A 14342-nucleotide genomic window follows, 5' to 3' on the forward strand; every position below is an offset into this window, starting at 1 on the left:
TGGCCTGCAAACTGAAAGATCAATTCCCAGTCAGGGCACATGCCTGGGTTGAGGCTGGTCCCTGGTTGGGGGCGTGTGGCAAGCAGCTGATCGAGGTTTCTCTCCCTTTCTCTCTTCCTTCTCTCTCTAAAAATAAATAAATAAAACCTTAAAAAACAAACAAACCCATAATCTTATTTTTTACACTGCCTGTAAAAACCGGGGTCTTTGTCATCTAACAAACAGCACCATCCTCCTTCGCAACACAAAGTACCAACGCCGCCGTCCAGCACTGCGGCGGTGCAAAACAGTCACTGCAGTCCTTGGCCGTCGCCAATGCAATGAAGTGAAAGACGGCAGCTCAGGGGCGGTGCCGCGCCCGCGCAGACCGAGCCGCGGGGACCCAGGCGTCCACTGGGTGTGGCTTCCGAGCCCTGAGACCAGCGTTGGGGAACCCGCCGGAGTTCGCGGGGAAGGCCCAGGAGCGAGGCTCAGGACGCCGGGAGGGGCGGGGCCCGACGTCACTTCCGTGCAAGGAAGTGGGGCGCTTGGCTGGCCCGTGTTCGCGTCGCCCGTGTTAATGCCGGCTGGTGGGCGGCAGCGGTAGTCGCAGAATGAGCGAGGCGGGCGGGCTGCGGCGGCGCCGGCCCCTGCGCCCGCACGTGGTCGCTGACGGCAGGCAGAGCCCGGAGGCCGAGGACGGCAGGTAGGCCCGGCCCCAGGCCTTTGCCCTGCAGCGGCGGCCGCGCCCCCCAAGCATGGTGGCGGCAGTAGGAGACAGCAGGGCGAACGCGGCGCCGGCGTGCGGTGTGGGATTTAATGCCCGCGGCGACACTCGTTTCACAGGGAAGAAACAGGCTCCGGCAAGCGGACGCACCAGCCCGGCCCTGGAGGCTCTGGGCACTCTGCTCCTTGTTGCCGCCGTGTCCCCGGGCCCTGCTCCGGAGGCCGCCTGGCGCCGCCCCCGCCCCTCCGGCCCCAGGCGGCCTCCGGAGCGGCGGTTTTCTCGCTTGCTCTCCCTCACACCGCCCCCCTCCTGCTGGCGCTCCTGAGCCAGAGCAGCGCCACCTGGCCGCTCCCCGAGTCTTCCGGGCTCCGCGCCCGTACATCCTGAGGGGGGGCCGGCGAGGTGTTTGTTGGGGTCGCAGCTGCGGATCCAGCGAGGCGCTGGCTGCTGCACCTAGACCCTCTCGCTGAGCTGGACCGGTTCTCACCGGGGTTTTCCGGAAAGAGTATCTAACAGAAGTGACTTACAAAGTCAGTGTCCGTGAGAATCCAGCCTTGCAGACTTTTCCTAACAGAGACCGAGAAGCAGAGGAAACTAGCTGTTGGTGCTTAATGAACAAAACCTCAGATTTTTGGCCTTTGCTTCTCCCAACCTTCTAGAATTATATATTCTGTTATTTTAAGTATGCTGTGTTTTGTTAGACAACAACTGAAACATGATTCTTAAACATCTATTTTAATATAAAATAAACTCCTGTTTTTAATTTTGCATCCTGAATCTCATAACTTTGAATATTTTTGGAGAACTAAGTGGCCCTTTATAGACCAAGCTCAAAGTTGTGGAACTGACTGACTTTCAAGCTGATAGAAGTAGTGGAGATATTTATTGCTGTGCCAAGGGGTATGGTACGTTTGAATGACGGACGGTTTTACCAGGACAGACTGAATTTATTCACTGGTGATAATAAGAGGGACACCTTTGAAGGAGAGATATAGCAGAGAGCAGTGTTTTGACTCGCAGAGAAGACTTTCTGGTAATATCTGACTCCTGGCCTCAGTCAAAAGGTCGGGAATATGATATAGTCCTGACTATAGGGTGACCAACCATCCTGGTTTGCACTGGACTCAGAAACTTCCAAGGAGGCAGGACTGTAAGTGCTAATCTTGGCTGAAAACCTAGGCATAGCCATGGCTGGTGAAGTTCAGTGGATTGAGTGCTGACCTGTGTGTGACCTGAAAAGTTGCTGGTTCAGTTCGGAGTCAGACACATGCTTGGGTTGTTGGCCCCATCCTCAGTTGGGGGTATGCAAGAGACAGCTGATCAATGTTTCTCTCCCTCTCTTTCTCCTGCCCTACTCCTCTCGCTAAAAATAAATAAAATATTTGAAAGAAAGAAAGAAAACTGAGGCATATAGTGCCTGAGTGCACTCACTGGATGGGCCCAAATCTCATCTGGGCTGCTCTGACATTCCTGGCCCTGCTGCAGAGGGGCAGAGTTAATTCAGTTGTTTTCCAGTTTTCCTGTGGGGATTTCTGACTTCATGGCAGGGTAAATAGGATATTCCAAAGTTAACTGCTGCTGGTCTTTTCTAGTGTGCCTTTTACATTGTGTTGATCTAAGATACGTTTTCTTTCAGGTTTTTTTTTTTTTAAATATATATTTTATTGATTATGCTCTTACAGTTGTCCAAATTTTTCTCCCTTTGCCCCCTCCTCTACCGGTACCCTCTATTCCCTCTGGCAATCCCCATCCTCTTAGCTCATGTCAGTGGGTCATGAATATAAGTTATTTGGCTACTCCATTCCCTATACTGTTCTTAACATCCTTCTGTCTATTCTGTAACTACCAATTTGTAGTTCTTAATCCCTGCATATTTTGCCCCATTCTCCCTCTTCCCCCTCTCAGCTGGTAACCATCCAAATGATTTCCATATCTATGATTCTGTTTCTGTTCTGCTTAGTTTGTTTTTTAGATTCAATTGTTGATAGTTGTGGATTTATTGCCATTTTAATGTTCATAGTTTTGATCTTATTTTTCTTAAATAAGTCCTTTTAACATTTCATATAATAATGACTTGGTGATGATGAACTCCTTTAGTTTTACCTTGTCTGGAAGCACTTTCATCTGCCCTTCCATTCTAAATGATAGCTTTGCTGGATAGAGTAATCTTGGTTGTAGGTCCTTGCTTTTCATCACTTTTGAGTCCCTTTTTGCCTGCAAAGTTTCTCTTGAGAAATCAACTGATAGTCTATAAAGGAATGTGAAAAATGAACAAATTTAAGGTGCAGTCACTTAAAAAGATGGACTTTGTTGCTGTTTGACTTTTTCAATTTCCAGAGATCACTTTGACACCTGCAATTTTTGTGCTCTATGGATTTGGAGCTTACAGGTTTCCCATAAAAATCACAGGTTGTTTTTAAACTTACAGGGTCTGTCGGTCAGGACTTCAGTCCATGACTCAGGGCTCTGATGTCCTGTGTACAGAAGGGGTTTGAGAATGCCCTTCATATTTGGCTGGTGAAAGTAAAGGATTTTGTAAGTTGTGGTCGAGCTACCAGTAATTGCATCATAGTAATTACATCACTGTAATTGTTCTGTTGCCTTTAGAGACTGGGAAATTTCAGGGTGCAGATGTCCACAAGGAGGTGAGCATTGCCCAGGGCTCTTCCAAGTTGATTTCCCAAACTACACCTGGGAAGAAAGTTGTCAGCTTTCCTGAATGTGTCAGCACAGACTGGGAAGGGGAGTGAGTGCAATGGGCTTTGTCAGTAAAAATGGACAGGGATAAATGGAGTATCCTTTACTTAAGCTACCATAATGCAGGGGTGCAGAGGAGAGGGACACACATGGAGGAAAGACGGAATTGTAGTTGACTGTGAGTTTGCAGGGATGGCAGTGACATGGGCCTGCCAGAACGTTAATGAACCGGGGAGTAAAGTGTGCCTGAGCACAAGTACAGAAACCCCAGCAAGGAACTATGCGCGGATATTCGGATTCACATGCCTCCGGGGAGCTGCAAGTCCTGGAACCCACCGCTTACTGAGAACTTCTGGTGTTCCAGACCCCGCTTTTAGCGTCTGTCACACTGGTTCTTGTACGAGCTTGATGTGGTACTGTGCAGCATGTATGAGGCTGGGGAGAACAGATATGTGCATGTCTGAAGGGTGGTACTCCTTGTGAGGCTGCCCTGCAACTTTGGGTTTCATAGGGTCAGATGTACTGCTTTTTCTGGAGAAGCTGGAAACCAGATTTTTCTGTGAAATCCCTTACTTTCTAGTTTGGGCAACTAAAGCCATTTTGTGGAGTGACAGTTTATGGTTTAGACTAGACCTTTGCCTTGAATTGTGGGCACCACATTTTGTGGGAGACTTTGGCAAACTCTGAAACAGCCAGGAAAGAGAGTTTTCTCAGGCTCCACCAGCAGCACCTCTAGTGTCCATATTTCTGCTCTTAACAGTCTGTTACGGACAATTTAGGTATTCTATAAGATGATATATATTTCTCTCCCATGCTTTTCACTTCTTTCTGAGCCGTTGTTAGCAGAGTCATTAATATCCATATTTCTACTAACAGTCTGTTCAAGGAAATCTAGACTTTTTCTACCCGGCTCCTCAGAATTTTTCTACCAACAGTGCGATTCTAAAGCTACTTTCACCTTTTAGGTGTTTGTTACAGCAGCAACCCACTTCCAGGTAGTAAAACCGGTTTAATGAGAAAAATGTAGTAGTTTTCTATGACTCTTGTGACAAATGACCATACACTTAGCGACCTCAACAACACATTGATTATCTTATAGTTCTAGAGGTCACAAGTCCTGACAGGTCACCTTGCTGACAGCAAGGTGTTCCAGGGCCATGTTTGTGGGGGCTCTAAGGGAGAACCTGTTTCTTGCCCACTCAGATTGTTGGCAGAATTCCCAAACTCTTCAGTCGTGCTGTTCCAAATGTCTGCAGGGTGACATGCTGTGTGAAAGTTTCTTCCTCTCCCCTCCTTTTTCTTTTATTCCTTTTGCCTTTTATTTCCACCTACCCCTATAGAAACAGAATGATTTATTTATTCTGCTTTATTCTAATTTAACACAATCATGCATGTTCAGAACTGGGCAGGACTTTGAGATTCCCTGCCCCACATCTGTGGGCTTTGGGTGAAGAAATACCTGAGGTGGTTTGGCTGGTTGTTGGTAAGTTAGGACTGGCAGCTAGGCCCCCATATTTCTACCTGGAACAGGTTTATGCAGAAGAAGATAGTCCTGTCAAAATCAAGCAAAACACTGGTCTTGAATCAGTTGTTTTTTTAGGTGATTAATTTTAACTCCCTTTCTTTTTCTTCTTTTATTTTTTTTTCTGGAGGGGGGGTTATATTTTATTGATTATGTGGTTACAGTAGTCCCAGTTTTTTTCCCTTTGCTCCCCTCCACCCAGTAACCCCCTTCCCCTCCAGCATTTCCACCCCCCTTAGTTCATGTCCATGGGTTGTGCATATAAGATCTTTGATTTCACCCTTTCCTGTATTATTCTTAACTTTTCCCATGTCTATTTTGTACCAGCCAATTATGCTTCTTAATCCTGCACCATTTCCCCATTTCTCCCCCTTCCCCCTCCCAGCTGATAACCCTCCAAATGATCCCCATACCTATCATTCTGTTCCTATTCTGGTTTGCTTAGTTGGATTTTTTTTTTTTTTTTTTTAGATTCAGTTGTTGATAGTTGTGAGTTTGTTGTCATTTTAATGTTCATAGTTTTGATCTTCTTTTTCTTAAATAAGTCCCTTTAACATTTCATATAATAATGGCTTGGTGATGATGAACTCCATTAGCTTTACCCTGTCTGGGATGCACTTTATCTACCCTTCCATTCTAAATGATAGCTTTGCTGGATAGAGTAATCTTGGTTGTAGGTCCTTGCTTTTCATCACTTTGAATACTTCTTGCTAGTCCCTTCTTGCCTGCAAAGTTTCTTTTGAGAAATCAGCTGATAGTCTTACATGCACCCCTTTGTAGGTAACTCTGCTTTTCTCTTGCTGCTTTTAAGATTCTCTCTTTATCTTGAACCTTTGGCATTTTAATTATGATGTGTCTTGGTGTGGTCCTCCTTGGGTCTAGCTTGTTTGGGACTCTCTGTGCTTCCTTCACCAAATTTGGGGAGTTTTCCTTCATTATTTTTTCACATAAGCTTTCAATTTCTTGCTCTTCCTCTTCTCCTTTTGGCACCCCTATGGTTCGGATGTTGGCACGTTTAAAGTTGTCCCAGAGGTTCCTAAGCCTCTCCTCATTCTTTTCAATTCTTATTTACTCATTCTGTGCTGATTGACTGTTTTTTGTTCCTTATGTTCCAAATCATTGATTTGAACCCCGGTTTCCTTCCCCTCACTATTGGTTTTGTGTGGGTTTTCCTTCGTTTTATTTAGCATAGCCTTCACTTCTTCCCTTATGTGTTTGCCGTACTTAAGCATATCTGTCAAGTCTGTGAGCACCTTTTATCACCAGTGTTTTGAACTCCACATCTATTAGGTTGGCTATCTCCTTATTGCTTAGTTCTCCCACCGGAACCTTGATCTGTTCCCTCTTTTGGGCCATACTTCTCTGTCTCCTCATCTTAACAGGCTCCTGTGTTTGTTTGCCTCTGTGTCTTAGGTACAGCTGTCACGCCTGTTATGTTGTAAGAGGTGGAGCCTTAGGTATTTGTCAATAAAGCGCTACCCATTTCACTACGTTGTGGTGCTGTTCCTTGGGGAGGAGTCCGAGAGGGAACAATGCCACTTACTCAGCACTCGCCCCTTTTCCAGGCACTTCTCCCACTTCCGTATGGGAGTGGCACCTCTCTAGCTGTTCCTGGCCGTTATTCCCAGAGTGGGTGGGTCTGCGGATGTTCTAGGACTGTGGGGGCCCTTTAAACAAGCAGACTGTATTGAGAGACCAGCAGTTTCTTTCTTTGCCCCAACCCCCACTGGTTTGCACAGTTAGAAGCAATGAGGCTTTATTTTCTCCCAGCTGGAACTGTGAGTTTTGTGGTCTGATCTGATGCTGGGAGCACTCCCCAGGTTTCGTTCCCTACTTTTGAAAATGTGTGACTGCACTTTCTGCTGGCCTTCCAGTGCCGCCACTGCTGCCACCATCATACCACATCTTCTCTGCCCTGGCTCCACGCCTCCTACCTTTCTGGATGAGTGTTTCTTCTCTATATTTTTGTTTGTTGGACTTGAATGCAGCTCTGTTTTCTGGAACTTCTGGTTGTCTCTAGTTTCGAGGTAATTGTATTCCTTCTTAGTTGTGGAGGGAGACCCAGCATGTCTGTTGAGGCATTTGTCTTAACTAGAAGTCCCCTGTATTTCCTGATTTCTAAACTCTAATTTCTTTCTTTCTTTCTTTTTTTTTTTTGATAGAAAAAGGTTATTGCCCTGGCCATTGTGGCTTAGTTAGTTGGAGTGTTGTCCCATAAACAGAAGGGTCATGGGTTTGACTACTGGTCAGGGCACATACCTAGGTTTCAGGTTCGGTCTGGTCAGGGTGCGTGTGAGAGACAACCAATTGATCTTTCACTCTCATTGATGTTTCTCTCCCTCTCTTTCTCCCTCCCCTTTCCTTTCTCTAAAATCAATAATCCTGTCCCTGGGTGAGGATAAACAAGAAATAAATAAAAGGAAAAAGATTTTCTGTCTTAGGAGCTCATAAGTTAATCTTGACGTCAAGTGTTTAATAAATTTGAATGCACTTAATGTAAGCAAATAATGATTCTGTGAAGTTTATTTAATACCAAGAGACTTAATGTGTTCACTTTTTTTACCAAATGAGTAATGTTCTATGTCAGGATCGTTTGAGAGAATTTTAGTCACCTTGTCGTTTGTCCAAAAATGTAATGCAAGATTCCCAAGGCAGCTTTCAGATCTTCCTGGGGTTTTAGTAGTGATGACTTGGAATTGTAATTTCTAAATAACTGTCAGTATCTGTCAGACTCTTCCAGATGGAAGAGCTGGGATAACCTTTTGAGTTCTTAAACGTGTGATCTACAAATGACTGCTTAATTGGATGCTCAGGAAGTTGTTCTTACTCTGCCTCATAAATTTGTCTTTGTCTCTTTTATTCACAGAGCCCTGAGAATCTAGGAACACACTGTACTGAGTTTTGCTGCTTTGACTTCATGTACCAGGAAATAGTGTCTTTTGGCAAACACCTATCTTCTCTGTAGATGAGTGTGTCTCCCTTCCCTTATTGCATTTCTTTATTCCCATTATGTTTTGTGTTCATCAGTGCTTTGAGTTTTCTGTCTTTAAAACTCTGCTAGAGGATTCAAGGTATAGCCTATCATACTGTCTGGAAAATAACTGATAAAAGAGTGCCCCACACAGCTGGAAGATTAAAAAATAAAAAAAGAACAAAAGCATGTTTGCCAATGCTAGCAAACTGTGCTAAAGTTTAATCACAAGCCACAGAAGTCAATGTGGCCTCATTGTGGAGACACTGGGTGAAAGGCCTTCTCCTGTTGAAAGGGCTTTGAAACCAGCCAAGTTGTCACTGTCTGAACCTCTGCTGATTACCTTTGTATATATTTCATTTCTGGCAGCTCCTTTAGTGGCAGAGTTTTCCGAGTGACCTTTTTGTTGCTGGCTGTTTCCCTCATCGTTCCCTTTCTTGGAGCCATGATGCTGCTGGATTCTCCTATAGATCCACAGCCTCTCAGGTGAGCTGCCCCAGCAATTCTCGGGAGGGGTTGCTCAGCAAAATATAATAGGCTGGGATGGTTTCTTGACTAATTAAACCAATATGATCTGACAGGTAAGTTATGAGAAAGAGAGCTTTGTGATTTTTTTTCCTGTGTTTTATATTGAATTAGATGTTCCACAGAATATTTGCATGGTGTTGCCCATGTTATTGTTTCAAAAACAAAACTATACAAACCAAAAACAAAAACTAGAAGAATCCCAAATAAGAGAAGCTTAAGTATTAGACATGGTTAACCTGAATTCATAAGAAGTGGCAAAAGCACACACAAATGGAGGTTACCTTTTTTAAATTTTGTAAGTAACTGATTTTTTAAAAAAAAACTTAATTAGTGTTATCTGTTTCCTGTTACCTTTCCTCATTGGGGATCTATGAGTAATGCAGTCTATTATGACGTGATAAAATAGTATGCACCTAAGGGGTTCCATGAAATGTGTTCACATTTTTAGTTATAGTAATACTGAGCCAGGCTCCAGCAAATAGGTATCAGTTAGATACAAAGAGGGTCTTAGACTGACTGATAAGGTATAGAAGAGTCAACTTTTTGTTGTTGGATTTGGCGTTAGTAAAGGTACATGGTGTGGTTAAAACACAATTAGCTTGCGTAAGATTGAGACTGAGTGGAGGCCTGGGCACTCTAGACTCATAATCATGTTTGTTCTGTAATTCCTGGTGTGCCAGTATTTACTTGGAAGGACATCCTATATGTTGTCTCTGAGAGGGTTCTAGGACACACTGAGGGGAGGGGCCTCTCTCTTGCTTATCCCTCTCAACATGTGGAAGGATGTAGCTCAGCCCACCCCAGATAGAAACTGACCCGGACTTTTCTATTCAGTTGGCAAGACGAGAAGATGAACTGTGTCCACAGCTGGAGATTAAAGTCCGGGTTTGGGAGTCAGCCTTGGGAAAGAGGAGGAAAGTGGAGAGAGCAGGTAAAGATGGAGTTTCAGAGTTGGAGTGGGAGGGATGGAACTTAAGTGACTGAAGACTTTTGATCTTAGTAAAAGTGAACTTACGTGTGGAAAGAGTGATGAAGAAACTCAGAGGAAAGATGCATGTGTACTCATGACCAGAAACTGAAAGGAAACATGGTCCACTAAGCATTTAAAGTTGTGCATGTGGGTTCTGCCTGGGCAGTAGATGAGCCTGATGAGGAAAGAAAAGAGGAGAAAATTAGTGAAATCAGTATGGCTGACAGGATCTCTCTCACAGGCTCAGATTTAGGGAATGACTTGCTCAAAAATTAGAAACATGGGCCTCGAAGTGCAGAACAAAAGCAGAAGAGTGATAGGGAGTGTAAGAACAGAAACCAATTGAGGTTTGGGAAGAGTATTAATGACAACAGCATAAAAGCCTTCTTTAAAACTCTTCAGAGCAAAATGAGCAAGGAAGGAGGAGACCCACTGTTTGGTGTGAGTGATGCAGTGTTGATGAGGACAGGAAAGCAGAGCTACGGGCTTATGCTCTGCCTTAGTCATCTCCCAGCCAAAGGAGACACCATGTTCAACAGAATCAGGCCAACTGGTGGGGTGGGAGGTCAGCAATGACAGTGCCTTGGGGACTGTACCTCCAGGGTGCAAATGACCTCTGTTTGAGCTTAGACCATGCTTAGAAATCTATTGAGAAATCAGAACAGACAGACCAGGGACAAGGAGGGGTGGAACCCTCCCTTCCAGAGCAGTTTGTTATGTTTCAATCCTAGGGAGTAAAGTCACCTGGAAGGCTGTAGAGCTTTACTGAAAACCTGCCATGCAAAGCCACTTTCTTTTACTTTTTGGAAGATTGGAGGGCTGTTATATACACAACATAGGTGACTCCTGATGTTGACCAGTGTTTTTCAGCATGCATTTGATACACAGAATTAGCAGGAGTAGTGGAAATTAATGTGAGTTAACAGGAGTTAATTAGTTAAAAAAAGATCACTGACCTTAACCAGAATCCGTGTGGCCTGGCTTGCTGTGAGTACTGATTTGGGCTTCCTGGGGCCACTTTCCTTGGTGCCTTCTGCTGCCAGAGCTGCAGGAATGTGGATTCTTTCCTGCCTATTCTTTGCATTTTCTGTTTTCTACTTGTCTCCCTGCTGAGATAATACTTAGGCTCATTGTGGGTAGGGACAGTGTGCCATATTCTGATTAGTTTGATTCTGCAAATGTTTCTTGAGGATTTCCTGTGTGTAGAGAATTAGACAAGGTCCAAGGACTGGGTGAGAGGGGCTAGTGTCAGGTGTACCCTTCTCTATACCTGGGCTTTATGTGTTTATTTGTGTTGTTCAATCTTCCCATATACCTTTGGGAAGTATGACCTTTCCAAGGTCAGAATTTCAAAGCAGATTTGTCAAACTCCAAAGCTCAGGTTTTTTTCACCAAACATTCAGGTTATAGTCCTGCTCTTCTTTTGGAAATAAAATTCCTAGTCAAATCAAGGGTTTTTTTTCCAGCAGGTTGAAAATCATAATGAGGGGTGGGAGGAACAATTTAACTTGAAGGAAGCTGTGCTGTGTTCTGCATAGGTGCCCACTCAGAGTAGGTGGCAAGGGTGAAGTGCTTTGCCAGCAAGACAGAAAGCTTTTTTCCACATCCTCTACCACCCCCTCCCCCTTGGTTCTCCTGCCCTAGTGCGTTGGCCGGGAAACTGTCTTGCTGGAAGGCAGGGTGGGGAGGGAATTGAGAGATAACCCCTCCATGCTCTCCTCACCCTCTTGCTCTTATAGTGTTCATTATGCCTCTCCTGTATGCCAGGTGGTTAGAATACAGCAGTGAAAAACAGAACAAATCCCTGATGTTATCTGCTCTAGTGGAGATAGACAGACAATAAACATAACAGAATTGAGAAGCTGAAAAGGGCTATGAACCAAATAGTTTCTGGGAGGGGGGACTATGCTTTTTGGGGCAGGTGTTAACCCTTTGCGTGCTAATGTCACTGAGCGATGCTGACAGATTTTCCCAAAAGTGCCAGCATCACTCCCAGCGACTCTTCTCGATGGCTATAAACATAAATAACAATGGAATAATTCATATTTTACGTTTTTTTCTCTTTTTTTGTACCTCAGGTTATATATTGATATAACTTTTTCTCATGTTGATCCAAATTTTGAACTATGCATGGCACTCAAAGGGTTAAATATTAAATTGGATGGTCAGAGTAGGCTTCCCTGAGAAAACGGTGGTGGAAGGAACAGCCAGTGTGAAGGACTTAAGATGAAAGATGACTGGTGCAATCAAGAACCACCAGGGAATGGCTGGTGTGGAAGGGCAGAGTGAACTACTGGGAGAGAAGGAGAGAGAACTGACGGGCCAGATGGTATAGGGCTAAAAGCTACAGCAAGGACTTAGGCTCTGGGTGAGTTGGAGCCATCACAAGGCTTTGAGCAGATAAATGCTATGATCTGACTGTAGTGCTCACATGGCCTACGGGGTTGAGAATAGACTCTAGGGTGGAAGCAGGGGAGAGAAGATGGTGGCCTGGATCAGGGTGGTAACAGAGATCATGGGGTCAAGGGGTTCTGTGATGTCTGTCTTTTGGAGGTGGCGTCAGCATGATTTGCTGCTGGTGGATTGGGAGAAAGGTCATATTTGCATGTGGAGGGAAGGACCTCAGGAGAGGAAAGAGTTCCTGGAGTGCTGAGTGAAGGGAGGGGGGCAGGGCCCAATGGAAGATGTCTTCAGAGAGAAGTCAGGTGGGTCCTGAGGGTGCACCTGTGCTGGATGATGGACCCGTGGCACCAGTTCCTGATGGACTCCTCTCATTTCTTCTGTCTTCTCCATGAAGCAAGGCTGTCAGCTACAAAATGTCCATACAGCTCTCCTCCAACTCCATTGGACTTTTTTTTTTTATTCTTTGTTTTATTTATGTTTTGATCAAGAAGAAGTCCATAATTCTCTTCAGAATATGAATTGTGACACCATTAGTAGTGGGACTTTTCATTCTCTTTCACCATCAACAAGCAATTTTGTTTTCTCCATTGTACTTTAATGGGAGGGCAACCGCTGGCAGTATAAATGCCAGGGTGTGTGAATCAGGGGGTGTGAGGAGGTCTAACCTGTTGTGAGGCATTGGATGGGTGATAAAGAGGTAAGGTGGGTGGAGGCCCTAGAGTGGTCTCAGGTGGCAGGTGATTACAAGATCACCTACCATCTGAGGACAGTTTTTTCTTAAACCTTATATTTCTGGCAAATAAAGATATTATTGGAATGAACCCTCTTTATCAAATGGAATTATGAATGTCATAGGTCCTTAGTAAACACTTTCTTCATGTATTTACTATAGACAAATCCCTATAATTGCATTATTTTACAGCTTTAAAGAACCCCCTCTCTTACTTGGTGTTCTGCAACCAAATACGAAGTTACGACAGGCGGAAAGGCTATTTGAAAATCAACTTATTGGACCAGAGTCCATAGCAAATATTGGGGGTAAGTTAAGCCCTGGACCAGCAAAGTCTGCCTGGGTTGTCTTTGAGGCTGTCTGTTGCTTAAAGGGGGGATTCTGTAAGAACAGCTGCTGGCACCCTGCTCCTGGTTTGGGGAGCCCTCAACATCTTCAGCTGCAGATATTGTAGACACCCTGTGGGAGCTTCTCAGCTCTTTGAGTTGTAGGCTATTTCAGTACTGGGGGATTTTGAGTTCTTGTCTAGGGAGCACTTAATTCTGCTCAAATTCTTGGACCAATTAAAAAGAAAGGAAAAATGCAGACATTGATGTTTAGTTCATTTATCAAAGTTAGATATTTCTTGACAGGACATTGTTTCTTAGCTAAGTTTGTATAGATTTCATTTTTGAAAAGAATATGAATGATTCTTAATATTTCCACTTTTTCTTTTTCTTCAGAATTGGCCAAACCTACGAACTAGAATTGGATCTGGTTCTAATACTAGAGTCTCTAACAACCTGAAACAAGGCACTTTCTATTAGAATGAGAATCAAGCTTTGGAATCAAAAGATAAAATTAAAGTTGCTGTATTTAAAATGGTGTGAGAATTTCTGAGCAGCTTAACTGGGCACTCTGCTCCTTACTTCAAACTACCATATGTTTTCTGTGAAGTAGTTGTGGACAGTTGCTTTTGCGGTTTTCCCTTTGTTTTGTTTTGAAGACGGGTCAAGACCACTCCTTCCATGTTATTGACCATTTATTTGTCTTTCCCAGACCTCCTGTGTGATGCAGGACCCAAACACTGGAGCATTTCTGCAATGGTTTGTTTTTCTGGCAGTCAGAATTGTTTTAAGAGGGATAGGTACTTCATGATAGAACTTCATATTTCCTCTAAAAAGGCATTGACATTCATTATTAATACAGTTTTGCAAATTGTTTTTTTGGTGAAAAATAAAATATTGGAAATCAAAACTAGAACTTGGAGGAGTTAAAGTGATTTATTTTTAAACTTTCAAAGAGAATTGTTTTCTTGCCTTTTTTCTTTCTCCCTGGTCAGATGTCTCATTGTACTCTGTCACCAGATCAAGGAACTAGTTATCTTCCTGGTGACATTTCTGGTTAGGCACGGGGCAGGGGAACGTTGCGGGGAGAGGGGCTGCTTAGTCAGCAGGGGAGGACCCCAGAGGCCTGCTGCTGCTGCCGTATTTAGAAGTTGTCCTGGGGGATGGCTGGCATGTTGCTGGCGGCTGCCAGAGGCACCAGCCCAAGGAGGTACTTGAGTAATCAGTCACCAATTAATGTGTTTTAGTTTTAAAAAAATAAACTTTATTTTTTAGAGCAGTTTTAGATTCACAATAAAATTGAAGTACAGAGATTTCTCATATACCCCTTCCCGCAACATATGCACAGTTTCCACCATTATCAGCGTTCCACACCAGATGGTATTTTTGTTATAGTTGGTACATCATCACCCGAAGGCCATAGTTTACACTGCAGTTCATACTTGGTGTTGTGTATTCTGTGGATTGGACAAATGTAAAATGTATCCAT

At 44.1% G+C, this 14342-nt stretch overlaps 1 protein-coding gene across 3 annotated transcripts in view; it reads left to right on the plus strand.

The window, feature by feature from the left end:
* The first annotated feature begins 467 nt into the window (after positions 1–467).
* The window catches only part of APMAP (adipocyte plasma membrane associated protein), a 40738-nt gene continuing 26863 nt past the window's right edge, over positions 468–14342 (plus strand). The window contains exons 1-3 of one of the 3 annotated variants that reach the window (XM_090285951.1): positions 468–685; positions 8266–8382; positions 12720–12835. In XM_090285951.1, the coding sequence (XP_090142077.1) occupies positions 594–685; positions 8266–8382; positions 12720–12835 (325 nt within the window). In that variant the 5' untranslated portion in view covers positions 468–593. The remainder of the gene's footprint in view (positions 686–8265; positions 8383–12719; positions 12836–14342) is intronic. The other 2 variants (XM_090285949.1, XM_090285950.1) reach the window with 2 other exon arrangements.

Source organism: Furipterus horrens, unplaced genomic scaffold (genome assembly GCF_987537825.1).
Source record: "Furipterus horrens unplaced genomic scaffold, mFurHor1.1.pri manual_scaffold_8, whole genome shotgun sequence".
Taxonomy (NCBI): Eukaryota; Metazoa; Chordata; class Mammalia; order Chiroptera; family Furipteridae; genus Furipterus; species Furipterus horrens.